This window comes from Geotrypetes seraphini, chromosome 16, assembly GCF_902459505.1.
Source record: "Geotrypetes seraphini chromosome 16, aGeoSer1.1, whole genome shotgun sequence".
Classification (NCBI taxonomy): Eukaryota; Metazoa; Chordata; class Amphibia; order Gymnophiona; family Dermophiidae; genus Geotrypetes; species Geotrypetes seraphini.
Genome location: NC_047099.1, coordinates 33887748 through 33914147, shown reverse-complemented (window position 1 = coordinate 33914147; position 26400 = coordinate 33887748). Strand labels below are relative to the sequence as shown.

Sequence of the window (26400 nt, the reverse complement as noted above, 5' to 3'; positions counted from 1 at the left end):
CGGTATACAAAGTTAAGCTTTAGTTTAGTTTGAAAAGAGCACACACAAACTCAGAATACGACAGCTGAAAAGGGATTTGTGGGGCCTTCGAGTCTGCCAGCCTCTTCCAGAGCCAACAGGTGACCAACTTTCAGGAGGGAAAGATTCAGGCCAGTCCTGGTTTAGAGCGTACATCCCAAAGCAGTGTGGTGTTTGAATCAGATGCTACAGGTTCCATAATGCATCATGGTGGGAATATCAAAAAACCAGGACTGGCCTCAAATCTCCCTCCTTCAACAGGGAAACTCTGACCTTCCTGCTGCAGTGCCACACACTGCAGCGGATCTGATCTGTGACCCTCCTCTTATGTCTTCACAATCAGGAAATCTCTGGGACACTCCCGTGTTATCTTAAACTATCATGGTTTTTGTTTCCACCAGCACCACAACAACCCCGGGAAAGGTTGCTCTATTCATCCACTATCCTGTCAAGGAAGAAATATTTCCTGAGGTCGCTCCTCTCACCTCAGAGCTTCATCATACCGCAAGGCATGCCCAGACATGTCCTGAGGATCCCACAGCTGGCTGTTTTTTCTGCCTAAGAGCCATTTGCATACACCGATTCTCCTGCCTATGCAGATCTTTCTCATGCATATTTATTATGGATATCCTACACAACACCAACTGGCTGTAGGATTCCCAGGACAAGCTTGGGAAGCTCTGATCTAAAACATTCTTTCTTCTGAACAAGGATGGTTTCTTGTTCATTTTTTTTTTTTTAATGATCTTTTGAGTATATGAATGCAGATTTCCCAAATCTCCTTCCTCATCCACGCTGGTTGCCACTGGTCCCCTCTGATCCCTCTGTCGAACACTCACTGGTCACCATCAGTTAAGGACCTCTAAGTCATCTGGGTCTTCTGGCTGCTTCCGGTAGCATTACCAATCTCTCTACTGGTTGCTACTGGTCCCTCAAGTCTCTCTGCCAGTCACCATTAGCCAGGATACCACTGATCCACTCCAGACCTTCCTGTCACTGGTCACTCACTGAGGACCCTACTGGTCATTCAGACACTCTCTACGCGTCTAACTACAACTAGACACGAGCATTTGCATCAACTGCTGAGCTATGAACTTGTTGATGAAATCAGGTAGACCGGAAGCTACGGTTTTATGTATCGGTAACATTATTTTATAAGTAATTCGATGATCTGTGGGAAGCCCATGGGTGTTAATCAAAAGTGGTGTGACATAATCGAATTTTCGAGCTTTTGGAAATGATTTTAATGGCAGTATTTTGAATAATTTGGGAGGCGTTTTATTTCTTTCTTAGTGATGCCTTTATATAAAGCATTGCTATAGTCTAGACATGAAATGACTACCTTCTTTCCCTGGGATTCTCCAGGGCCCATAGCACTATATTATAGTTATTAATCCCCCACACCCCCCCATCGCACATTACATTCTTCTAATCAAAACCTGTACTAAATTAAATTATACATTTTGGTGGAATTCAGTGTGTCACATATATAAGATGGAAAAGATGATTGCATTACAACAAGGGAATCTTCATAATTTCAAAAAAATATGGGGACCATTGACTAATTACTCTAATGATCAGATATCTTAGCACATGGGTAGTATATATGTGGGGTTGGGGTGGGAAATATATATCAGATGGAATTAGGAATATTGATAAAAAGGGGGGGGGTATTTATCTTATCTTACAAGAATATTTGATTGTAAATACAAGTGATATGTGAAAAATGTTTTATTATGTTGATTTTCACTTGTTGTAAGAGTCAAAAATGAATAAAGATTTAAAAAAAAAAAAAAAAACCAAAAAAAAACCTGTTATCCATTCCCTCTTTAAGACACATTGGCACCATGCGTACTAATATCTTTTCCGTGACGGCCCCTACCGTCTGGAACTCAGCACCAAATTATATAAGAGAAAGTTCATCACTTGATAAATTTAAAAGTAGCTTGAAGGCCTTTCTTTTTAAAGACGCATTTGGAATATAATAGTCCTTTTAAGGACGGTAATGGAACTTCGCTCCTTGCTTTTCTTATTCATACAAAGTGCTAGATTATTTATTTTTTGTTCCCTCCTTTTTATTTTGATCTTTCGCCCTCTCTTTTTCATTACGCAAATGTATTTCTACCCTTTTTCATTTTGTTTCGGGAAGTTAATGTTCGTCTGTGTGTTTGGCGGTCTGTTTTAATAATTATAATTTGTTTTTAACGTATGCCTTTCTACTCTTTGTTTTTATATATTATGTAAAACCGCTTTGAATTTTGATAAGGCGGTATATCCAAATTTTTAAATAAACCTGAAACCTGTAGTCGTAAAGGCTTATGTGAGAAAATTCCATGAGGACCCTCCCCTTCCCCCCTTGGAAGGAATTTATGAGGGTACACATACCAGAGAACCTAGCTAGAGATTAAAGATAAGACACAGCAGGACTGGGACAGCACACGGTAATTAATGGCAGGACGTGTCAAATTTGAAGAGTTACAAGCAGTTTCCCTGAAGAGAGCCAGGCTAAGACAAAATAAAACTATTCAAGCCAGGGGAAAAAAATCTTTGGCCCTGATTCTCCGAACTGACGCCGATGTCGGTAGCTGCCTTAAAAGCGCACGTATCGGCACCGGTTTCAGAATCGCCTCCCCCACGTCTCTCTTTTAACGTTCCCTGCGTGAGCAGACAACCCCCAACCTGCCGCTCGCTCCAACGTCGGCTCTTCCTCCGACTTCACTTCCTGGACATGCGCCTAGGGAGTGACGTCGGATCAAAACCCAACGCTGGCGCGAGCGGCAGGTCAAGGTGGCTGCTCGCGCCACAAACGTTAACCAGGCCCGGGGGACGGGAAGGGGGTGCACGGCAGGAGGGGGCGTGGAAGGAGTAGAAGAGGGTGCCGCCGCCCCTGGCGCCTCTCACCCCGGCTAGGCCGCCGGTGGGCAGGTTCCAGCGTTAACCAGAAGCCTTCCCACCCCTCCCTCCCCGGGTCTAACCTCTTGGAGGCAGCAGGGGCACCAGCAGGTGACGCATCGGAAGGGTCGGATGAAACGGATGACCTCCCGGTCCGAAGGGTCGAGAATCTTCATGTCAAACTGGCGCAGGGACCCGCAGCAGTTGCGGGTACAGCAATCCGATTTTTCCTTGGCGAAGTAGATCTTCTGGCCCAAGCTGTTTCGGATCTCGTATTTGTTTTTGGTCTCAAAGCTGATGAAAGCTGAAAGGGAGGATGGTTTCATGCAGTTATTAAGTTCAAGTTTATTATAAATTTGATCGATCACATTCAAAAATTCTAAGCGATTGAACCTAGCCGTAAAATTACAAAATTAAAGGGGCAACAAAACAAACAAAGAACTAAACCTTACGAAACATACTGAAGACTAACTTTACAAACATATTAAAACAAGAGGAAAGGATGGGAAAAGAAATACAAAGTGTTGACAGAAGAGAAGACAATTATGGTAAAAAACAATAGGAAGGGAGAGAACAATGAACCTCAGAGAAGTTATGGAATTGGAACGAAACTCCTAGTCGAGCTTTCTAATTATCAAATGCATCCTTAAAAAGAAAGCTTGCTCTTAAATTTATCCAGATTGTTTTCTTCCCTTAAGTAAATAGGGAGGGAATTCCAGACGGCCAAGATCTCATTTTTCATCACTCCTATAACTCAATCCATCTCAACCATCCTCTGCTTGTCTTCTGAAGCCATCCTGCTTCACACATCCATCTCAATCCTATGCCCCTTATACACTTCTCCCTCCGTCTTCGCTGTGATAGGGGATTAACAGAACCGCAAATACAGAAAAAAACGCGAATAACTTTTTCATACGTTATGCGTTGTTGCCTATTAAAAAACCATCGTGAATATGGTGAAGCCGCGAATAACACGGTGGGAGACCTGGCCTGTTCCTGAAGGAGAGGCAAAACACGGCGAAGAAAGTGCCGGGAATCGGCGATTTTTCTCTGCAAACGCTCAGCGATTTCTCTAGGCAAGCTGACGTAATTTGGGGGGGGGAGGAGCCAGCAAGTTAAAAACCGTGAATAATCGAAACCGCGATTGCTGAAACCGCAAATACGGAGGGAGAAGTGTTGCAAGTTCGTTACATCACCATAAACTCTTCTTCAAGCCATGCTTGTCTATAATGATAAAACCCTAAGCGCACATGCGCACTCCTACTTGCGTGATCCGTGATCCCTGATCTGTAGGTCTGTGGCCGCAGGAGTGCACATGCGCGCTTAGGGTTCTTTTTTTCCTATAAGACAGTTCGTCTTTGGCAGCGGCATCTTCGCCATATCCATAAATCTATCCTAGTTCCCATCTGCACATCATCCTGGTATCTAAATTTGGGCAGCCTTTACTGAATTCTCCCCCATGGGTACCAGTGGTGGCGAACAGGCAAACAGAAGAGTTCCTCGCCTTGGGATACAAGCAAAAAAAAAAAAAAAAAAGGAAGGAAGGAGGATGACTTAACAACCAAAACAAGTCTTTATTAGGAACAGTAGGTCCCAACAAAGATCCCAGTTTCGTTGTTTCAAAAAGTCTTCTTCAGGGGACACTTCGAAGTGTCCCCTGTGAACTGGTAAATAAGATTTTCTAGCTGGGAGCCTACGACGAGAGAAAATCATCTTTACGGATGGCAGCTCATCTGTACTTTGGCTGGTGCGTCCGCTCATTTCTACCAGCTCTGCCTTGATTTTGTAGTGCGCTTGAAGGCGATATAGGCCTAGAGATGGCCATGGTTTTTCAATTAAAAGAACAGGAAAAAGAGGGCCTTCTTACCTTCTATGAGCTCGACTTTCTGATGAATTAAAATCTGGTCAATCTGAAAACGAAAACCAGATACAGTTACATGAGCAATCGCTCACAGATATTTTCACTTCTGTCGAGAGAGAGGAGTCCATGGTCTTGACTACTGTAACGAAAATTCTGGTCGCCGAGAACGAATCAAAGCACCGACTTGACTCGTTCTCAGCTTGACCTTTTTTCCCCCTTTTTCTTTCTTGCCTATAAATATGGCAATCCGATTCATTTTCAATTGGTCTTGGGTTCCGGATTTTACTGACGTAAAATCTGTTAACCCTCCCCTCCCCCACCCCTCGTATAGGTTAACAAGAAAACTTTACAATCCACTCCGGTTTGCTTTCTATAAGCTGGCAACCACAGCAAGCTGGCGACAACATTAATCAACTAGTCAACTGGCTCCGGCCCACCACACATAGGCTGAACCATTGCTGGTTCTTTCCCCATCTCTGGCCACTATATCTATGAACTTACAATGACAAGTTGGTTAAGAAAAGCAGAAAACCACAAGTCCCAGAACTGGCCCATTCCCAGTGATCCCAGATTGGTGGTAGTGAGAAAGTCAGCCTTACCTGGGTCAGATACTCCAGTCCGGGTGGGATGCCCTTGACTAATGGCATATAGGGAGCGATGGGGCTCCGCGGATCTGTTCCCGGTGCCTGTTGAGAAGTTGACGGATCTAATCCTGGTCCTAGATATCCGTGGGGTGGGGGCTGCTGGGGAGGGATGTCACCCCCTGGGGCAAAAGGGTAGGCATGGAATCCAGGTAAGGGAGCAGGCTGATTAGGGTCAGGATAAGGAGGCTGAGGAGAAGGGTAACCGGGCTGCGGAAAAGGGTAGCCGGGTTGAGGGACAGGGTAGCCGTGATGTGGGACAGGGTAGCCTGAGATTTCAGATAGACAGAGAGAGAGAAAGAGAGAATAGTTAAATGTTTGTTGAATTTCCTTTCTACACCTAATCAATTTACATTTTAAAAAAGTTAACCCTAAAAGCAGTAACCCCCCCCTCCTTCTACAGTCCCAAAGAGCAAGTCTCCCAAGTGACATCAAACATCAAAATGGCACCCTTCTGGATAACTCAACCAATTTAAAGTTTCTTGTCTAGAGACGCCTTTAATTCATTGGCTTTTTTAGCTGAGTTACTTTCCACTTGAAGTAGGCAAGTTCTGATCTAATATAGAGAATGACACGGTGACAAAATTCATCACCGTTTCCGTCCCCGCGGATAACCGCGGGAAATAATCCCATGTCATTTTCTAGTGTCTATTTCAACCTCGGTCCTTCTACACCAGCATTCTTCAAAGCAAAGCTTGTGGCCATTCATACTCTGATTCTTATGGGAGCCAAGTATAGGATAATGAAGCCATTGTGACATCACTGATGTGATTGGCTCTTAGGCACTGGTGGAATGAGGCATTATGACATCACAATATCTGCTCTGGATACCAGAGACTGTCATTCTGTAGTGTCTGTTTCAGCCTCAGTCCTTCTTCAAAGCAAAGCTTGCGGGTCAGTGGTTGTGGCCATTCATACTCCTGATTCTTATGGGAGCCAAGGATAATGAAGCCATTGTGACATCACTGATGTGATTGGCTCTTAGGCACTGGTGGAATGAGGCATTATGACATCACAATATCTGCTCTGGAGACCAGAGACTGTCATTCTGTAGTGTCTGTTTCAGCCTCAGTCCTTCTTCAAAGCAAAGCTTACGGGTCAGTGGTTGTGGCCATTCATACTCTGATTCTTCCGCTTCTCTTTAAAGAATGACATGAAGATGGTTTCCCACGGTGATGAATTTTGTCACCGTGTCATTCTCTATTTCTAATATAACTCCTAAGGCTCCTTTTACTAAGGTGCTCTAGTGGTTTTAGTGCATGTTACATTGCTGTGCGCTAATGCCACCATAGAGAAGTTAGTATTTTCCGCTTAGCGCGGGGTCAGCACACACTAATCTTCAGTGTGCACTAAAAACGCTAGTGCACCTTGGTAAAAGGAGCCCCTAATGTTTTATCCTTACTTCTTCTCTTTCCTACATCAAATTGTAGTTCTTCCCCGATTTCCCTATGAAATGCACGTCTGCCTATCCTTGTACGTCTACCTCTTTTAAAAATAGATATATATTTTTTTGGTTTATCGCTTTGTAATCTTTGAAAAAAGCGATTTAATCAAATACGAAATAAACTTGAAGCTTGAAACTCAAGCCTATAAATCGCAAATGTATAAAGGTCAAGAATACTCATAAATATACAAAAAAGTTTCAAGTTTTTATTAAAATTAGAGTTGATTGCTTAACTTGTTTTACTAAGCGAAATAAAATAATAAAAAAAGCATTAAAAGACATATAATTACAATTTAAGACCTGAACGTAAAATAAACTGACATACAAACCAACTTATACAAAAGGATAGAGGGGGGTAGAACGACAATCTTGTTTTTAAAGTCCAAAGAAGTAACATGCATGAAACGTACGATAAGGTAGGGGTGGGAAAGAGAAAAATAATCGGAAAAGGAAGGCGATCCATTTTAAAAGAAAATTAAAGGCTGAAAGCATCTTTGAATAAGAAACTTTTCAGGTTATTTTTGAAGCGTGCCAAGATGATCTTCCTCTCTTAAATGGCGCAGACACGGAGACAATGTCTTGTCGTCGAGTCCCAACAATTTTCAGAGACGGGACTGTCAACAGCTCTTGATCCACGGACCGAAGTGAACGCCAGATATTATACGGGATGAGCGATTGATCAATAAATTGTGGCTCATTCGAGGACAGACTTTTGAATGACAAAAGTAGAATTTTGAAGGCGCTGATTCTATGAGTGACCGGGAGCCAGCAAAGACCTGGTGAACCCCAGGATTTTGCGACAGAAACATAGAAACATGATGGCAGATAAAGGCCAAATGGCCCATCCTGTCTGCCCATCCGCAGTAACCGCTATCTCTTCCTCTCTCTAAGACAGGGGTGCAGAAGTCCCTCCTCGAGGGCCGCAATCCAGTCGGGTTTTCAGGATTTCCCCAATGAATATGCATGAGATCTATTTGCATGCGCTGCTTTCATTGTATGCTAATAGACCTCATGCATATTCATTGGGGAAACCCTGAAGACCCGGCTGGATTGTGGCCCTCGAGGAGGGACTTTGACACCCCTGCTCTAAGAGATCCCACGTGCCTATCCCACGATGTACTGATAATTTTCCAGCAACTCTCCAATACAGTACTCCCACCCCCGATATTCGCGGGGGTTCTGTTCCAGGAACCCCCGCGAATTTCGAAAAACCACAAATACGGTTTTTCGCCTGTCAAAAGGCAGGAGAGGGCAGCTGGAGCGCCGGCGAGTGAAGAAAAATCACTCGCGGTATGCTCCAACCGCCTCATCCTATTACTGAAGTCAGGCTACACCAATCGGGAGCTGCTTTGACACGCAGCTCCTGATTGGTGCAGCCCGACTTTAGTACAGGAAGAGGCGGTCGGAGAATACCGCGAATCAGTGAGTCGGCGAACCGCGAATTCGTGGGGGGAACGCTGGATTGTTATTTCTTAAGTACATGATAGAAATGTTGAAAACTCCTGAATAAGCATGTCGTCCCCCCTCCATCGTTATAGGAAGCGAGAAATCCGTCAGGCCCATGCTGTGGGGGTATGTATTTCCCTACATTCTCTTAACTTCATTTATTTAAATCTCTTTATAACCCGTCCATCTACAAATCTAGGCAACTTACAAGCAGACATACATAATCAAAATCTAACAATTCATAAAGTAACATCAAAACATAATACCAGGAATGCAAAACTTTATTGTATTCTAAAGTGCTAAAAAGCCAACTATCTTGAATGTTAATTTGTCCTTGAACCGGACAGAAATGAAGCCTAAGGAGTGGAAACTAGATGGAAATATGTGTGTGGGGGGGGGGGAGGTTAGGGGTGAGAAGCTAGCTATGGGGGGGGGGCAAACTGTAATGAAATTGCATCAACATTCCCTCTTCACTGCTGCAACCTTTAAGTCTGTCGCCATACGCCTTATCACGAAAACCACGCGCTATTTTAGTAGCCTTCCTCTGGACCAACTCCATCCTTTTTATATCTTTTTGAAGGTGCGGCCTCCAGAATTGTACACAATATTCTAAATGAGGTCTCACAAGTCTTATACAGGGGCATCAATACCTCCTTTTTCCTACTGGTCAAACCTCCTCCCTATGCACCCCAGCATCCTTCTAGCTTTCGCCATCACCTTTTCAACCTGTTTGGCCACCTCAAGATCATCACATACTATCCACATACCTGTACTATCTTTTTTTGCCCTGATGCCGCTATCAGCGAAATGTTGGCTGGCCATCGTCAGCTGGACACTATACATAGAGCAATGGTTTTTTGAAGACAAATATTTTCGCTGATGCTACATACAGATTAGTGACATATTTTTTGATAATGAGGTTAACTGAAGTACATTGATAGAGCGTGTGGGGGGGGGGGAAGTGTGGCACAGTGGTTAAAGCTACAGCCTCAGCACCCTGAGGTTGTGGGTTCAAACCCCCGCTGCTCCTTGTGACCCTGGGCAAGTCATTTAATCCCCCCAATACCCCAGGTACATTAGATAACAAATAAAAAAATACACAACATTTTAGGAAACTTTATTTTGAATTTTTGTAAATTATTAGAGAAAGGAGGTTTTTTTGAGCCATTGAGGTTTTCCCTTGTGCTATGTCTGTTAAGTTTAGAAATTATTCCAACAGACCCCCGTGTCTGAGGCTTTTCCTCCTTCCATATCTTATGACTATCCTTTGCAGTTTTTTTTTTGTTGGAAGAAGTTTGTGGTAGATTCTGGAAAGCCACCACTTATCCCTGGCATTAACGTAGCATGACATCTATCTACTTTTTGAGATCTTGCCAGGTACTTGTGACCTGGACTGGCCACTGCTAGAAACAGGGTTCCAGGTTTGGCCGATCTTTTTCGAAAGTAAAGCTGATGTTTAAGGATTTGAGACAGCCTGAGAGAAGCAGAGGGCCAGCCAGGCTCCGCAGTGTCGAATCAAGAGCAGAGCGAAACCAAGAGAGGCCTGTGGTTCTCATTTCTACTGCTCTTGTGCCATTTCTAAGTCTAAGTAAAATGTGTTCTCCTCAGGATATACTGTACACCTGGAGATTTGCTGGCTGAAGGGGGGCAGATGTGTTTGCAATCTAAACAACGGCGTCAAAAGAAAGAAGCCCGTGAGAGGCCCCACCCCTAGGTGGAGGCCCGGGTGTGCGGCTCTGGAATGCTGTGGGACTTGCCTGGGCTGCGTGCGTTTGTGTGTGTTACTATGGTAGCAATAAGCTCTCCATAAGCAGATCTAAACTAAGGGTATCACCCAAATCCACATCCCAGAGGTACTACAGTCACTCTCCTCCCTCACCGCTTTTGTAAGCAATCTGCTCTTTTCATAGCCGGCTTCCCAACTTCTTGTGGGATTTTTTTTCCCCCTGCCTGTCATTCTTCTCTGGTATATTTTTACCCTTTTCCTTCCATCAATCTCTTTTTTAATATTTTCTTCTTGGTTTTTTTTACCCTATTCTTTATTTACTCTTCCTTGCCTCTCTCCAGAAAATCAGTTCAGCCCACTGGCACCTCCCCTAGAAAGGCCCAGGCTCTAACACAAGATTTACACAGGGACTGACAGGCACCCGGAACATACCAGGAGGCGGAGCTGGTGGTGGCCATCTTTGTCACCGGATGGCTCTACCTTTTCACAAGATTATATTATTCACAATGGATAAACCACTATAAACTATTACTACTAATCCACTGAAGTTTAAAATATTATTAAAACCCACTCTTAATTTCTCTCGCCTATCTAGCTTAACTTCTATTCCTGTATTAGGTAGAATAGCGGCCTCAGACTTAGTGCGACTATACAACCTTAATCCACTCATTGGTCATTTCTCATCTAGATTATTGTAACTATATGTCGGAATCACCCAAAAGGAATCTCGTCTGCAGCTCATTCCAAACATGGCAATCAAACTCATATATACAAGGCAGGAAAATATGATCACGTCACTCCTTTTCTGCGAGAAGCACTCTAGCTACCCGTTTCACATCGCCCCACATACAAAACCCTTCTGCTGGTTTTTCAAATCAAACATAGGCGCTCACCGGCTTTTCTTGGCAAACTTATCATTCCCTACTCTTCTCCACGAACCCTCAGATCGGCTGACCAGAACTTATTAACTGTCCTCCCCACCCCAATCAAGGAACTCTATTACACTAGAAACACCAAGTTCTCTTTATAGCCCCAACCCTCTGGAATGCTATGCCATCTCACCTTCGCCAAGAAAATTCTCTTGATAAATTTAAAACTAAACTAAAAACTTTCTTATTTCGAGACGCCTACCATAGCGTTTGACCATACCCCAACAGCATTTCAGCATACAAAAAAGAACCATTTTTAAGAAGCGACCCCCCCTTTTCCCGGTGTCTTTCCCTCCCTCCTCCTTCCCTCTTTTATTTTTATTTAATGATGTAATTACAACCTTCCCGCCCCCTCTTCTCCCAAACTTGTGCACGTCCATGTTTTCGGCTATTCCACGTAAAACCTTTTCATTTTATCCCCACTTTTAAATTTCTATGAACATCTTTTTAGCTTTGTAAACCGGTCAGATACGCGATGATGGTCAGTATATTGAAATGTAAATAAACTTGGAAACACACAGTAGGGAGTGTTAGTTTTCACTTTCTTCAGCGCTCTTAGCTTTAATCATTGGCTTCCAACCACCATCCACCCCCCTTTTTTTAAAAAAATATTTTTTAAAATTTTAATTTAAAAATTTTTTTTTTTCTTTTATAAATCTTTATTGATTTTCCATAACTAACAAAAAGTGAAATACAATATTCATCAGTAATAACAACAAATAAGCACTTAAATTCAATCAGTAGCAATGCAATAATATAAATCCCCCCCCCCACACACACACACACCCAACCAACATTTCTATCATTTACAACATTTACATTTCTTCGATTGTCGGGGTGAGGGAGGAAGTGAATCCCTCGAGTGAGCCATGAAAGTTAACTTGACAAGTTTGGTACCGATACTGTTTTAAGTGACTATTTTTAACATAATAGGAACATATCTACGGAATATTTCTTATTCACTCATTATTATTTTTTTAGTTTGCTCCCGCGGAAGCCTAGTAAGGCGAAACCAGGATCCCTCTTGGGTATATGGTGGCACGAAGGCGGATATTAGCACTTGAAAATCTTTTTTTTTTTTGCAGCACCGTTTGAAAGACCGCAAACATTATACGGTCTGGCGAAGAGAAACGAGAAATCAATTCTGAAACAGATAAGTGCACAATATTTCTCTTCTTAACCCTTTCAGGACCATAAGGATCGTAGGCCAATTTTTGTGGTTTTGACGACATTTTTATGGTAAAAAGGGCTTGCAGATGCCAAAAAATTGATTTTTTTTGTGAAATATCATTATTTTTTTTTTTTTTAAATCAAACTTCTGGCTTATGGACAGTGTGGCAAGTGAATCTTCTCGTCAATCTGGCAACGACGCTAATGAATGAATGTCGGAACCAGTTTGTTTACATAAAGGCAGTATCATATGGAATCCGTACATATCAAATTTAGAACTGTAGACTATCCCAATCAAAATTTATAGGATTTTAAAGTTATGGGACAAATATGTCCCTTGGTCCTGAAAGGGTTAAATGTCGGGACTAAGATATTAAAAAGGACTCGGTTTAGAACAGTGCGATAACTGAAAACGGGGGCCGTGTCGTGAATTTATTGAAAAACGAGCACAAGCGCTACGTGGGAGCCACTTTCTGAGCACGCTTTATATTTTAAAGAGTAGTACAGTGAAACATAAAAAAAATAATTATTATTCTGGGCTAGAGACAGTTATATATTGATACAGGCTTTAATACTCACAGGGAGATGCATACTATACGCAACAATTAACAGACGGAGCCTGGCATTTTGCGGCCCTGGAGCAGGATAGGGCGGGGGAGACGAGGAAAGCTAAAAGGGATGGGGAGAGTAGAGAAGGCAAAGATAAGGGACAGAGAAGATAGGAGAGAAGAAAGGAAGAGAAGAGATGAGATATTTGGACTGGCCACAGGTGGAAACAGGATACTGGACTTGATGGACTTCAGTCTGTCTCACAAACGATAGAGAGAAGTGAAGGCAGCCATGTAGTAGCTATTTACCTGGAGCAGACATGACAGGGCCGGTTATCCACTCCCCACTGCCGTCGATATGTTTTGCAGCCTCTTTGTCACCTGACCTAAGACTTCCTGCAAAAAGAGGAGATGATAATATCAGCAATACAGAGGGAATCCCACACACATCAGCGCTCGTCAATCCGTCACAACCTAAATTATACAGTGGAGTGCAAAAGTCTGGAACCACTTGCGAATTTTGCATCCTCTCAACTTTCTGGCCTTTTATTTTCATTTCTTTGTTGACCGTCTACCACGTTGCAAGGGATACATTTGGCTATTAGAATCAACTTTTTAAGATCACTTCTTTCTAAATTTTACAATTTTGTTGACACTATGACACGGTGACAAAATTCATCACCGTTCCCGTCCCCGCGGATAACTGCAGGAAACTATCTTCATATCATTCTTTAAAGAGAGAGGGAAGAATCAGAGTATGAATGGCCACAACCACTGACCCTCAAGCTTTGCTTTGAAGAATGCTGGTGTAGAAGGACCGAGGTTGAAATAGACACTAGAAAATGGCATGGGATTATTTCCCGCGGTTATCCGCGGGGACGGGAATGGTGATGTATTTTATCACCGTGTTATTCTCTAACTGGAACATAGCTACTATAACTTTTACGGATCATGCTTCAAAACTGGATCGAGACCGTCCATCAGCATGCGTTATTTCTGACCAATCAGGAGGCTGCTTTCGTCAGCCAATCACCGTTCAGACACCTCCGAGGCTCTGTTCTAAAGAATTCATCATCGGTTCTCCCGTATCAAAACATCTTGCTCCTGACTTTACTCCAGGGTACCCCCAATATCCCAGAACCCAGCTCTCCAGACTGGAATCACAGGACACCAACACCTGCCTCCCTGTTATTTAAGGGTGCAATGCCATTGGGAGTCTCTAGGGGGGCTGAAGGAGGAGAGAAAGAGACACTTAAAAAGAATGATGGCATTGGAGTCTCCGAGGGTGAATGATGTATAAAAAAAAAGATATTTAAAAGGTGTTGATACACTTTTTCAGGTGAATGACTTTAATAGGACAATTAAGTGTTTCCCCGTCACTTAAATCAGGGGTGTCCAACCTTTCGGCTTCCCTGGGCTGCATTGGCCGAAAAAAAATGTTTCGGGGGCCGTGCAAACGGTGCAGCAAGACAAGAGGAGAGAGCCAGCAAGACAGTAAACACCCGGGGGCAGCAGAGGAAAACACCGCATCGCCCTCGACCGGGGCCGCACAAAATACTTCACGGTCGGGCCGCAGGTTGGACACCCCTGATTTAAATGATCTTTTGAGTTTGTCTGTTTTGCTCTTTTTACAATTTATAAAAAGTACAGACTTGTGTCCTCAAACAAAAAGGCGAGTTCTCATTCCCAAGACAGAAGTTGTTCCTTGGGAGATTATCACTAGCTCTTCCAAAGCATTGGAAGATCCTTTGGCTATTGACTTTCCAGTGTGAAGAACTGCAAGGTGTGTTTCTAATGACTGAAGTGTAGGGTGTGATCGAAGACTGCAAAACCAGCCCCTTCCCATGCCCTCCCTATGCCAGTTCCGACTGGCTGCCAGCCAGACACACGATAGTATACTGACTAAACTGGCCCATCTGGTTTGTCCATCAACCATTGTCCATTTTGGGTAGATGACTAACACCCTCGGCTCCTCCCTTCCCCAACCTGCCTCACCCTCCCAAAGCGGTACCACTGTGAAGTATAACTACTGCTCTGAAGAGGTTCCCCCCAAATGCCACTGTCACAGCCACGCAATTACCTCAGTCCCCTGCCACCAGGGTTCATCTGTGTTTATCCCATGCATTTTGAGTTCTACCGTTTTTGGCTCTGCCACCCCCCTCAAAAGGTACATTCCAGGTACGCACCCATGCTTTCTGGGAAAAATCTGATCTAGGATTTGTTGATCACTCTAAGAGGGGAGAGTGTGGCCTCAGCACCCAGAGGATGTGGGCTCAAACCCACGCTGCTCCTTGTGACCCTGGACAAGTCACTTAATCCCCCCATTGCTCCAGGTACATTAGATATATTGTGAGCCCACAGGGGCAGACAGGGAAAAACGCTTGAGTACCTGAATAAATTCATGTAAACCGTTCTGAGCTCCCCTGGGAGAACAGTATAGTAGATTGAATAAATAAATAGTGTGAAAACTTTCAGCCTCTGATAACCAGATCTGGCATTGTGATGTCATAATGCCTCATTCCACCAATGCCTAATGGCCAACCTCATCAGTGATGTCACAATGGCCTCATTGTCCTATACCTGGCTCACTTCTACTACATTTTGATTTCTGCAGTGGTTAAAGCTAGAGCCTCAGCACCCTGCACTTGTGGGTTCAAACCTATGCTGCTCCTTGTGACCCTGGACAAGTCACTTAATCCCCACGTACATTAGACAAATTGTGAGCCCACGGGGACAGACAGGAAAAAATGCTTCAGTACCTGAATAAATTCATGTAAACAATTCTGGGCTGCCCTGGGAGAACAGGATAGAAAATGGAATAAATAGTGTGAAAAGTTTCAGCCTCTGTAACCAGAGCTGGTCTTGTGACATCATAATGCCTCATTCCACCAACGCCTAAGAGCCAACCTTATCAGTGATGTCACAATGGCCTCATTGTCCTATACCTGGCTCACTTCTACTACATTTTGATTTCTGCAGTGGTTAAAGCTAGAGCCTCAGCACCCTGCACTTGTGGGTTCAAACCTATGCTGCTCCTTGTGACCCTGGACAAGTCACTTAATCCCCACGTACATTAGACAAATTGTGAGCCCACCGGGACAGACAGGGAAAAACGCTTGAGCATCTGAATAAATCCATGCAAACCGTTCCAAGCTCCCCTGGGAGAACGGTAAAATAACGGATCGAGGTGGTTTACAAAGTCAAGAGCCCGTGCATGCCATGAGACGCTACAGCGAATAAAATGATCAACATTAGAAGATGAGAGAGAGCTATCGTATACATACAGAACTCAAAGAGGCACTGAGGGAGGGATACAGGCTACGGTAAAGGGAATTCTGTCATCAGAGCACAAGGGCCTGTTAGAACAGAAATGTCAGGAAAGAGTGCGGAAGCTCAAAGGACTCTCCTGGAAGGTCAGTGGGAGTCACTGTTGGGTCTTCTTTGGGCGATTGTCACATGGAAATGTTTGTAGCTCCCTTCTGAAGTTTTTGGTAGCGAGTTTCCTTTCATGGTCTTCAAAGGCAGGGTGTTCCATGCATCGAGAGCAGCGTCGGTAAACAGCGAATTGAAAATACGCTCGTACTCGACTCAAAAATATTTCCCCGACACTGTTCCCAAGTTTATGCTCTTGGAACTTCGTATTGTGACCTCTAGCTCCGGAACATCCTTTCTAATGAAGAAAACCTTTTTTTAGGATTTAAATCTCTCCTACCCCCCCCCCCCCCCGGCGTTTCTCGTTTCTTCTAGAGTGGACATCCTCAGTCTTCTGACTTCTGGTGCAGGCCCCACATGTGTAGATTGATATCCCATCCCATCCTCCCCAAAGAGCTCAGAATAGGTTACAGCTTCCCTTCACAGTGTGTTGCAATATATCTTCGTATAGGATTACTTACCGAGGCTGGTGAAGGGTTGAGGAAGTAACTACGTAAAAAGGTAGGTTTTTACAGCTTTCTTAAAGTTAAGAAGTCCTTTAAGGGCTCTGATATGAGGAGGTAGGCCGTTCCAGAGGTTCGATAAGAAATGGGATCGTTTCCAGGCTGTCTGGAGTGGAGGGAGTGTCCCGATGGTGTATGTAGGCGTATTTCGTCTTGGGAGTGTAGAGAGGTTGGTTAATTCAGTTAAAATACTTGGTATACTAATTGACAACAAGCTAAACTTTCATGACCAAATCAGCGCAATGGTGCCAAACTGCTTTTACAAATTACGACCGATTAGATCTTTAGCGAATTTCCTTGAACCACCTTCCCTGAGCGTACCGATTAATTCGCTCGTCATTTCAAAAAATACGATTGTTGCAATTCATTACACAGAGGGATAATACAGAAAGAAATCAGACGTCTCCAATTAATTCAAAACGTTGCTATCAAAATCATTACGAAGTCCAAGAAATATGATCACGTCAAACCCCCCCCTTCTAAAATGAGCACCCTGGCTCCCCATTACCTTTAGAATAACTTACAAAATTGCTTAATTAACCTGCAAATCTCTAACATCAAATGTTCCGATTTTCATTGACAAACTTCTCATTCCACATGCTCAACCAAGGCTACTCAGATCTATGAATCAGCATCTACTTCACTAAAGAATATTAATACCCGATGTACTACGATATTTTCAGTAACTGCCCCCTCAATATGGAATTCTTTACCCTCTTTTCTTAGGGAAGAAAAAAAATTTACATAAATTTAAAAGGGGCTTTAAAAGCCTCTCTTTTCAAAGACGCTTTGGAACAATAAATATCTCCATATCTTGTCGCTTTTCCGATAACCGCTATTGTCCCTGAAACACTGCCTCTATTTGATCTAATTAATTACAATTTTCCAAACCTTTCCTCTCGTTTTCACTTTCCACTTTTGCCCTATTCCTTTTGTATCCGTGAGTCCGTCATTGTCCATGTCATCTGTCTTTTTATATATAAAGTTTTGTTTGAACTCACATCCCCATTTTATGTACGACGCTTAGAATTTATGACAGGCGTTCAATCCAAAATTTTAATAAACTTGAAACTTGGCCGAGAAGTTTTTGGGTGTCAGGTCGTAGAGGGATTTATATGCCAACACTAGGCCTTTGAAAATGCAGCGTTTGGTTATGGGCAGCCAGTGGGCCGATATGAGTGCTGGAAAGCCCGGGTCATGGGCTTGTAGGTTTCTCGTAGTCCTATTGCTGCAGTTTGAATGCGCTGTAGTCATAGGGCTTCTTTTACTAAGGTGTGCTGTCATTTTTAGCGTACGCAGGAAATTACCGCGCTACGCTTCCAGAACTAACGCTGGTGTTAAGGTCTACATGGTCTTTTGGTTACTTTTTTCTATACTTTCTGCAAGATGTTTGATTTTTAAGAGAAACTGAAGGTGTTTTATTTGAGCAAGGCCTTTGGACAGTCATTATGAACTGGCTTTGACTGTATGGATAATCTGCGTTTGTTTGTTTATTAATTGTGCGTGTTGGTTGTAATCTGTTAAGAACACTGGATCGGCGGAATATAAGTATTTTTGCATAAATATGACCTCCGGAACTGAACAGACGAGCTATTCTAAGCAAGGCCTCACCAATGACACAACCACAAGTACCCAAAACAGGGACAAACCCACAAAATACAAAACAATGGGTTTGCACTCTGGAAGAAACTGAATAAGAAGCTCTAGCAAAATTTCTTATATAAAAATAGGAAACCTCAAAACTCCAATCTCAAATCTACTGTACCCTTAAAAATGGAGACTTTAATCCTATCATCGGTTTCCAAAATCAGAGAAAAAGAGACACAGGGGAGGGGGGGGAAACTCCCAAAACACTTGGGAGAAAACCATCTGTGTCTCGAAAAACTCACACAATACTGCAATTTTAATAGTTTCCGATCACCTAAGGTTCTTCAAATCACATCCATATTAATCAAAAAAGCACTGCAAAAAATATACCCACCCACCTACCCCTTTTTACTAAATGAAATAGCGGTTATTAGCGCAGAGCATTTAGCGTGGCTCCCTGCGCTAATAACCGCTTTCGTGGTTTAGAAAAAAAGGGGGGGGGGATAGAGAGAGGGGCATTTTCAATAGTGCATCTAAGTCCAACTTTGGACGTACCCCGCAAGACGCCCAAATATCGGGGAGGGGAAACATCCATTTTAAAAACCGCTAGACGTCCTATTTTTTTTTTTTAATGACCTATTTGGACATCGTGGCCTTTAGAAAGTCTAACTTTTTGGTATTGTTTACAAATATAAAAAAAAAAACGCCCGTGCTCATAATATCCCAAATCAAGCCCATTTGGATTGGGAGGGGCCAGTATCTTAAGGGACTGGCCACGCAGACATCCCAACAGGGCAGTGAGACACCTTAGAGAGGACCCTGCTGTGAACATCACACAAAGGGTGCCAGGTACATATTTCACCAGAACCCCCTTTTAGCGTATGGTGAGCCCTCCAAAACGCCCCTAAAACCTTCAGTATCCACCTGTCTCACACTCCAATAGCCCTTGTGGCTGCAGGTTTTAGGTGGGTTTTGCTGGACTCACACTTTCCACCATAAATGTAGTGGTTAGAGTGGCTTATGGGACTTCCTGCTCCTCTCTATGGTCCACCAGCCCGCCCACCAGGCTACTTAAAGACACCTGTGTGTATGTCTACTAGACTTTATGTACTTTTGTATTCTGATCTCTGTGGGGTGTGAGGGGGGTCAGCGAGTACTAGGGAAGTGTGGGGGAGGGTCTTTACTTTATCTCCGCTGTGGTACCTGGTCATTTTGGGTACCCTTTTAACGCTTATACCCTTTTAAAACAGGGCTAACTCAAAACGTATAAGTTCCGTCCAGGACGTTTGCCTGCAGGATGTCTAAGTCTAACCCAGTGGTCTCAAACCCGCGGCCTGGGGGCCACATGCGGCCCATCAGGTACTATTTTGAGGCCCTCGGTATGTTAGCATTGTTCTGGAACGTTGCCCGCCTCACTGCTGTAACCTCACGCACGATTGCGAGGTGGAGTGGAGAGGACAATCAGAAGCAATTAAGGAAAGATTTATAAACTATAACGAGTTTTACCTCGGGCAAAACTGTCATTTCTTTAATAAGACATGAACTATTTTTTTCTGCGGCCCTCCAAGTACCTACAAATCCAAAATGCGGCCCTGCAAAGGGTTTGAGTTGGAGACCGCTGGTCTAAGCCTACCAAGTGCCCCTTTGAGCTCTGGACGCAAAGCGGGAGAAACGTCTCGCTAGATGTCCAGGGAAAGGGTTTCGATTATCGGCCCTCGGACGTCCTAACGATTTGGACGTCTGGATGTTTTGATTACGAGTCCAATAGCGTGTCAGACTTAGTTTCTCAAAAGGCAAACTTCCAGATGTTCCGTGTAAATGACCTCGAGACCAACCTCCAATCGTCCACTTCTGCCTGGCGCCACCAAAATTTCAACAGAACGCCAACCTCGACAGATGGGAACTCATTTTGCACGTCCTGCGTCGGGAGGTATTTCTCATAATCCAACTTTCGCCCATCAGACCCCGTTTGGGAAACTTAAAAATTGCAGTATTCCGTCAGTTTTTTTGACACACAGATGTTTTTCTCCCAAGTGTTTTGGGAGGGTTTTTTTTCCCCCACTGTCTTTCTTTTTCTTTGATTATGGAAACCGATGAGAGGATTAAAGTCTCCTTTTTAAGGGTACAATAGATTTGCTAGACGCATTTGTGTACCTCTGTAAAAATCCATCAAGCATACCATTCTCCCCACCCCCCTCCTCATAGTCTGCCAGCTTTTTTCATCTCTCTCGTCCTTCAGCTGCCAACATCCCTTCTCTCTGAAATCCAACACTCAAGAGCCTGCCCAAACTTTCCCTGCAGGGCCCTGAAATGGAGCAGGGAGGGAGGGGAAAGACGAGAAACCTCCCGGGGACCCAGTCCTTGTAAAACAAAGAGTCGGAAAATGTGAGCAAAGGACCAGCCCTGTTCCCTTCATTCCTATCCGCTCTCCGCTCCCACTAATCTAAACTCAGTTTCGGTCATGCTCCATGATCAACTCGTGATACACAGTCATCACACACCCTTCTTAACATGGAGGGGGGAACCCTAAAAATTCCAGCACCTTCTTCTAGACTTTCGCCAGCAGAGCTGTTCCGAGTTCAATGCTTAAACCTCCCTATGCCTTAATCTCCAACTCTTAAGCTCTTTGGGACAGGAACTGTGTAGATTATTTCCAAGCTAATTTGCAGTGCTGCATCACTCACTTTCCTGAAATCTAAAACTTTGAAATGGTATTTACATGAGGTCTGTAAACTGGATTTTACGGGTTCAGTTACAGTGTAGGAGATTTCAGCTGAAAAAGTTGGACAGGCTTTGACAGGACGAATGGGGTGGCAAGGCCTGCTTGCTTCTCAGCCTCAGGGTGTAAAGGTCCCTGGGAGAGAAGGCCGGCGCAACTCCAGGCCTGGCCGGGGTGATTCTGGGTGCTGGTGATGGGCACTCTGAATCCAGGGGGCTGCAAACAGGACAACCCCCTGAGAGACAGAGGCCCAGTTCACTAAACTGTAGAACAATGTCTATCAAACTTTTTTTTTTTTTAAACTCCGCCACACTAAACGGAGCAAATGTTTCACACAACACATTATAAATGAAATTATAAAATTGCCAAACCAAGAAAAAATTAAATTTGAGAGTTATTTACTTAAAATTCTTTTAAGCTATTTCTGGGTAATTGTAACAATGGTGAAACTTCGTGGATGGAATTGCTAATCGATGTGACGGATGTGCTTGTTTTTGAGTGCAAATTAACTCAAAACGCGGCTCGATAGTCGACAAGCAAACACGTATTTCATCATCCACCATCCGCAGTTCTCTTTTTTTTTCGATTTCTTTTCTGTCAGAGCTGAAAATCCAAGCTCGCATTATTAAAAAAAATTACTTGCCATTAGTTTTAAAGGACTAATCGCGTCAAAGACCGATGCTTGTCCGGGCGGTTGTATCCTTACGCACACAGACGCTCATAGCGTCGACAGACTGTTGCGTACGCGACGTATATCCATTCTAGCGAATACTTAGGAAGGGAATTTTTTAAAAAAATAGTCAAATTCTGAAATCTCTTCAGGGCACACCACAGCTGTTGAACAATGGAAGTACAGTGGCAGGAAGTGACGAGCAAAGATATTTAAATAAATACAACTTCCCCTCCCCTGTACACACGCCAAAAGCCCACGCTTAAAAACCTGTGCAGCAAAACTGCCACCCCATACCACCACCAGGACCCACATAGCAGCAACCCGAGCACTGTTAGGGCGAGTGCAGTGGTCCGAGAACCATGGGAACGGGGGATTCAATCCCCACTGCAGCTCCTTGTGACTGTGGACAAGTTACTTAACCTCCATTGCCCCCAGATTAAAAAATAAGTAAACCGCTTTGATTAAATGGAACCAGTTGACTCCGTTCGGGATCTTTGGAAGCCGCTTTAATCAAAGCGGCTTCCAAACCGCTTTGATTAAAGCGGCTTCCAAGCCGCTTTGATTAAAGCGGCTTCCAAACCGCTTTGATTAAAGCGGCTTCCAAACCGCTTTGATTAAAGCGGCTTCCAAAGATCCCGAACGGAGTCAACTGGTTCCATTTTCCACTTCTGACATGCATTTCAGAAAGCCCCTAAAAACACTCCTCTTCCACCCAAACCGACATGCCAGCCTAAACTGATTCCATATTCCATACGGTTGCTTCAAGACTATCTTCCTCTTCTTTGAAACGGCGATAGCTGTTTCTAGCGCAGGAAGCCGCGTTGAACAGCCCGCCTTGCTCCGGACGCTCATAGGAACTCAATGAGCGTCAGGAGCAGCGCGGGCCATTCAGCGCAGCTCTCTGCGCTACAAAACTGCTATCGCCATTTCAAAGAAGAGGGGGCTATGATCATTCTTCGTTATTATTTCTCCCCTCCCCCCTCCCCCCCCCCCGTAATACAACTCTGCTAAATCTCCCTCTATATGTTCTACATGTTCCATATCATTTTTAATATTCCATCCTTTGTTGTAGTTCGCTGCCTCCTTTCAGTTTTTCTTCTTGCAAACCGCCTCGAACCGAAAAGGCTTTTGCGGTATATAAATAAAGATTTCTGTTATGTTATAGCCACAGAAAGGCAAGTATGTCAAACGTTAGAACTGCAAATATTACAATCGGGTCCTACAACACCAATACGCCCCTTACGGGGCAAAGGCAAGCCAGTCTGCTGTACACAAGCAGAATTCCTCCTCAGCACAGACAGACCCTTACTCAACATAACAAAACAAGGAACTGCAAATTTAAAATTAGAAAAATGTAGACTTGAGAATGACACGGGGATAAATCTTTTCCCCGTCCCCGCAGGAACTCATTTTCCCATCCTCATTCCTGCAAGCTCCATCCTCATCTGCACAAGCCTCAGACCCTTTAAAATCCTAAGTAGCAACATTCTAGAGCTCAGATTGTGATGTCATAATGCCTCGTTCCACCAATGCCTAAGCTCCGTCCTCATCTGCACAAGCCTCAAACCCTTTAAAATCCTAAGTAGCAACATTCTAGAGCTCAGATTGTGATGTCATAATGCCTCATTCCACCAATGCCTAAGCTCCGTCCTCATCTGCACAAGACTCAAACACTTAAAATCCTAAGTAGCAACATTCTAGGGCTCAGATTGTGATGTCATAATGCCTCATTCCACCAATGCCTAAGCTCCGTCCTCATCCGCACAAGCCTCAAACTCTTTAAAATCCTAAGCAGCCACATTCTAGAGCTCAGATTGTGATGTCATAATGCCTCATTCCACCAATGCCTAAGCTCCGTCCTCATCCGCACAAGCCTGAAACCCTTTAAAATCCTAAGTAGCAACGTTCTAGAGCTCAGACTGTGATGTCATAATGCCTCATTCCACCAATGCCTAAGCTCCGTCCTCATCTGCACAAGCCTGAAACCCTTTAAAATCCTAAGTAGCAACATTCTAGAGCTCAGACTGTGATGTCATGTCTCATTCCACCAATGCCTAAGCTCCGTCCTCATCTGCACAAGCCTCAAACCCTTTAAAATCCTAAGTAGCAACATTCTAGAGCTCAGATTGTGATGTCATAATGCCTCATTCCACCAATGCCTGAGCTCCGTCCTCATCTGCACAAGCCTCAGACCCTTTAAAATCCTAAGTAGCAACATTCTAGAGCTCAGATTGTGATGTCATAATGCCTCATTCCACCAATGCCTAAGCTCCGTCCTCATCTGCACAAGCCTGAAACTCTTTAAAATCCTAAGTAGCAACATTCTAGAGCTCAGACTGTGATGTCATGTCTCATTCCACCAATGCCTAAGCTCCGTCCTCATCTGCACAAGCCTCAAACCCTTTAAAATCATAAGTAGCAACATTCTAGAGCTCAGATTGTGATGTCATAATGCCTCATTCCACCAATGCCTAAGCTCCGTCCTCATCTGCACAAGCCTGAAACCCTTTAAAATCCTAAGTAGCAACATTCTAGAGCTCAGATTGTGATGTCATAATGCCTCATTCCACCAATGCCTGAGCTCCGTCCTCATCTGCACAAGCCTCAGACCCTTTAAAATCCTAAGTAGCAACATTCTAGAGCTCAGATTGTGATGTCATAATGCCTCATTCCACCAATGCCTAAGCTCCGTCCTCATCTGCACAAGCCTCAAACCCTTTAAAATCCTAAGTAGCAACAGTCTAGAGCTCAGATTGTGATGTCATAATGTCTCATTCCACCAATGCCTAAGCTCCGTCCTCATCTGCACAAGCCTCAAACACGTGAGAAGATGTCATAGTCCAAAAAGGATGTCATTTGTGCACCGTGTGGAACTTTATTCTGTACATGCGTGGCCAAAAGGAATAGAGTCCGCGTGTGTCAGGCCAATTCAGTCCCTCACCCCCCACCCCTAGAGCGTAGGAACCACATCCAGATGTGCACAACAGCTCTGGCTGGCAGAAAGGGTCACACCCACCTCTGTCCAGGAACTCCAAGAGCACCCTGCAGGGGGAGCACCCTGCAGGGGGAGTCAGCAATAGGGGCCAGGGTTTTATCCTTAATATAGGTACGGGGGGGGGGGCAGACAACTGTAGAATAAACATGCACAAAAGGGAAAAGGAAGCGCTCAGACATCACTTATCTTCCCCCCCCCCCCCCACACACACACACTCAACAATGCAAAAGGCCACCAGAGATCTTGCCAATTTGCCTGGCATTTGCCAACTTACCCCTCCCAACAGTCTCCCCCCCTTCCCTCCCTCCAGAGCCCTGACTTTGCAGGAGCTCCTTTGCAAAAACGTTTTATCTGTGCAAAAAGCAAAGCAAAGCTGCAAAAGCCAGCCGAGGGGGGGAAAGCAGGGGTGGCCTTTGCTCACCAGATCGTCTCCTTCTGGGAACCAGCTCCTTCCAACGCTGGCTCTCTCCCCTTCCCTTCCTGCTTCTGCTGGGGGCGGGCTGTGCGTTGCTTTTTTTTCTTTTCTGGGTGGGAGCTTAGCAAGGCTTCCTCCAATGAACTCCAGCCCGTGGTGCTCCAGGAGAGATCTCCCAGTTCACAGCACCACAGGGGGGGGGGTGGAGAAAACCGGTGCCAGATCCAGGAGGGAGGAGGGGTGAAATGCAAAAAAAAAAAAAAACCAAAACACCCCACCCCAACAACAAAAAAACAGCTCCCAGATGTGCTATTAAAGCACCCCTGGAAGCAAAGCAACCAATCTTGCCTTATAACACATTGTTCCAGCTGTGGCTCCACAACCCCAGTGCTAAACTTTGATCTTTTCTTTATTAATCTAGATCAGGGGTAGGGAACTCCGGTCCTCGAGAGCCGTATTCCAGTCGGATTTTCAGGATTTTCGCAATGAATATGCATGAGATCTATTTGCATGCACTGCTTTCAATGCATATTCATTGGGGAAATCCTGAAAACCCGACTGGAATACGGCTCTCGAGGACCGGAGTTCCCTACCCCTGATCTAGAGATTTTGCTTCTGCTTTTTCAAGTAGGGTAGCACTAGCAATTTTCCTGCCCCCGGAGGGTTTTGCTGTCTAAAGGTAACAAGAGAGTTCAATGGCTCTTACCGCAAGCCGCTCTCCCATTCCTGGGACGCTGAGCCGTCTGAATACGGCACAGATGGCTGAAGGGAGGAGATTGCTCATAGCTGTATATCAGGGATCTCAAAGTCCCTCCTGGAGGGCCCTGATCCAGTCAGGTTTTCAGGATTTCCCCAATGAATATGCATGAGATCTATTTGCATGCGCAGCTTTCATTGTATGCTAATAGATCTCATGCATATTCATTGGGGAAATCCTGAAAACCTGACTGGATTGCGGCCCTCCAGGAGGGACTTTGACACCCCCTGCTGTATATGTAAGTTCGCGTGACTCTGCAGGGCATTGTGTATTCCAGGGGTAGGCAATTCCGGTCCTGAGCCAGGCCAGGTTTTCAGGATCTCCACAATGAATATGTATGAGATGGATCTGCTTGCACTGCCTCCTTGAGATGCAAATCTATCTCATGCGTATTTATTGTGGATATCCTGAAAACCTGACCTGGCTCCGGCTCTCGATGACCAGAATTGCCTACCCCTGGCGTATTCAGATGCAAAAGCTTGATTTTTATATTTTCACCCAGGAAGAGTTCTGGAGTTTGCCCACTTCTGGGCACTGCAAAATCGTGATCCAGATCAAAGCACATTCACCCTTCAAGAAGTGTAGCCCAGGCAGGGTCAGGGCATTAACCTAATTTAGGGGTAGGCAATTCCGGTCCGCGAGAG

General features: G+C 44.3%; 1 protein-coding gene across 1 annotated transcript in view; it reads right to left on the bottom strand.

The window, feature by feature from the left end:
- LOC117350218 (phospholipid scramblase 1-like) overlaps positions 1-25146 on the bottom strand; it is a 34203-nt gene extending 9057 nt beyond the window's left edge. The window contains exons 1-5 of the mRNA XM_033924336.1: positions 25006-25146; positions 12985-13071; positions 5371-5681; positions 4778-4820; positions 2994-3214 (exon numbers count right to left, since the gene is read on the bottom strand). Coding sequence (XP_033780227.1) covers positions 2994-3214; positions 4778-4820; positions 5371-5681; positions 12985-12997 — 588 coding nt within the window. The 5' untranslated portion in view covers positions 12998-13071; positions 25006-25146. The remainder of the gene's footprint in view (positions 1-2993; positions 3215-4777; positions 4821-5370; positions 5682-12984; positions 13072-25005) is intronic.
- Positions 25147-26400: the final 1254 nt, after the last annotated feature.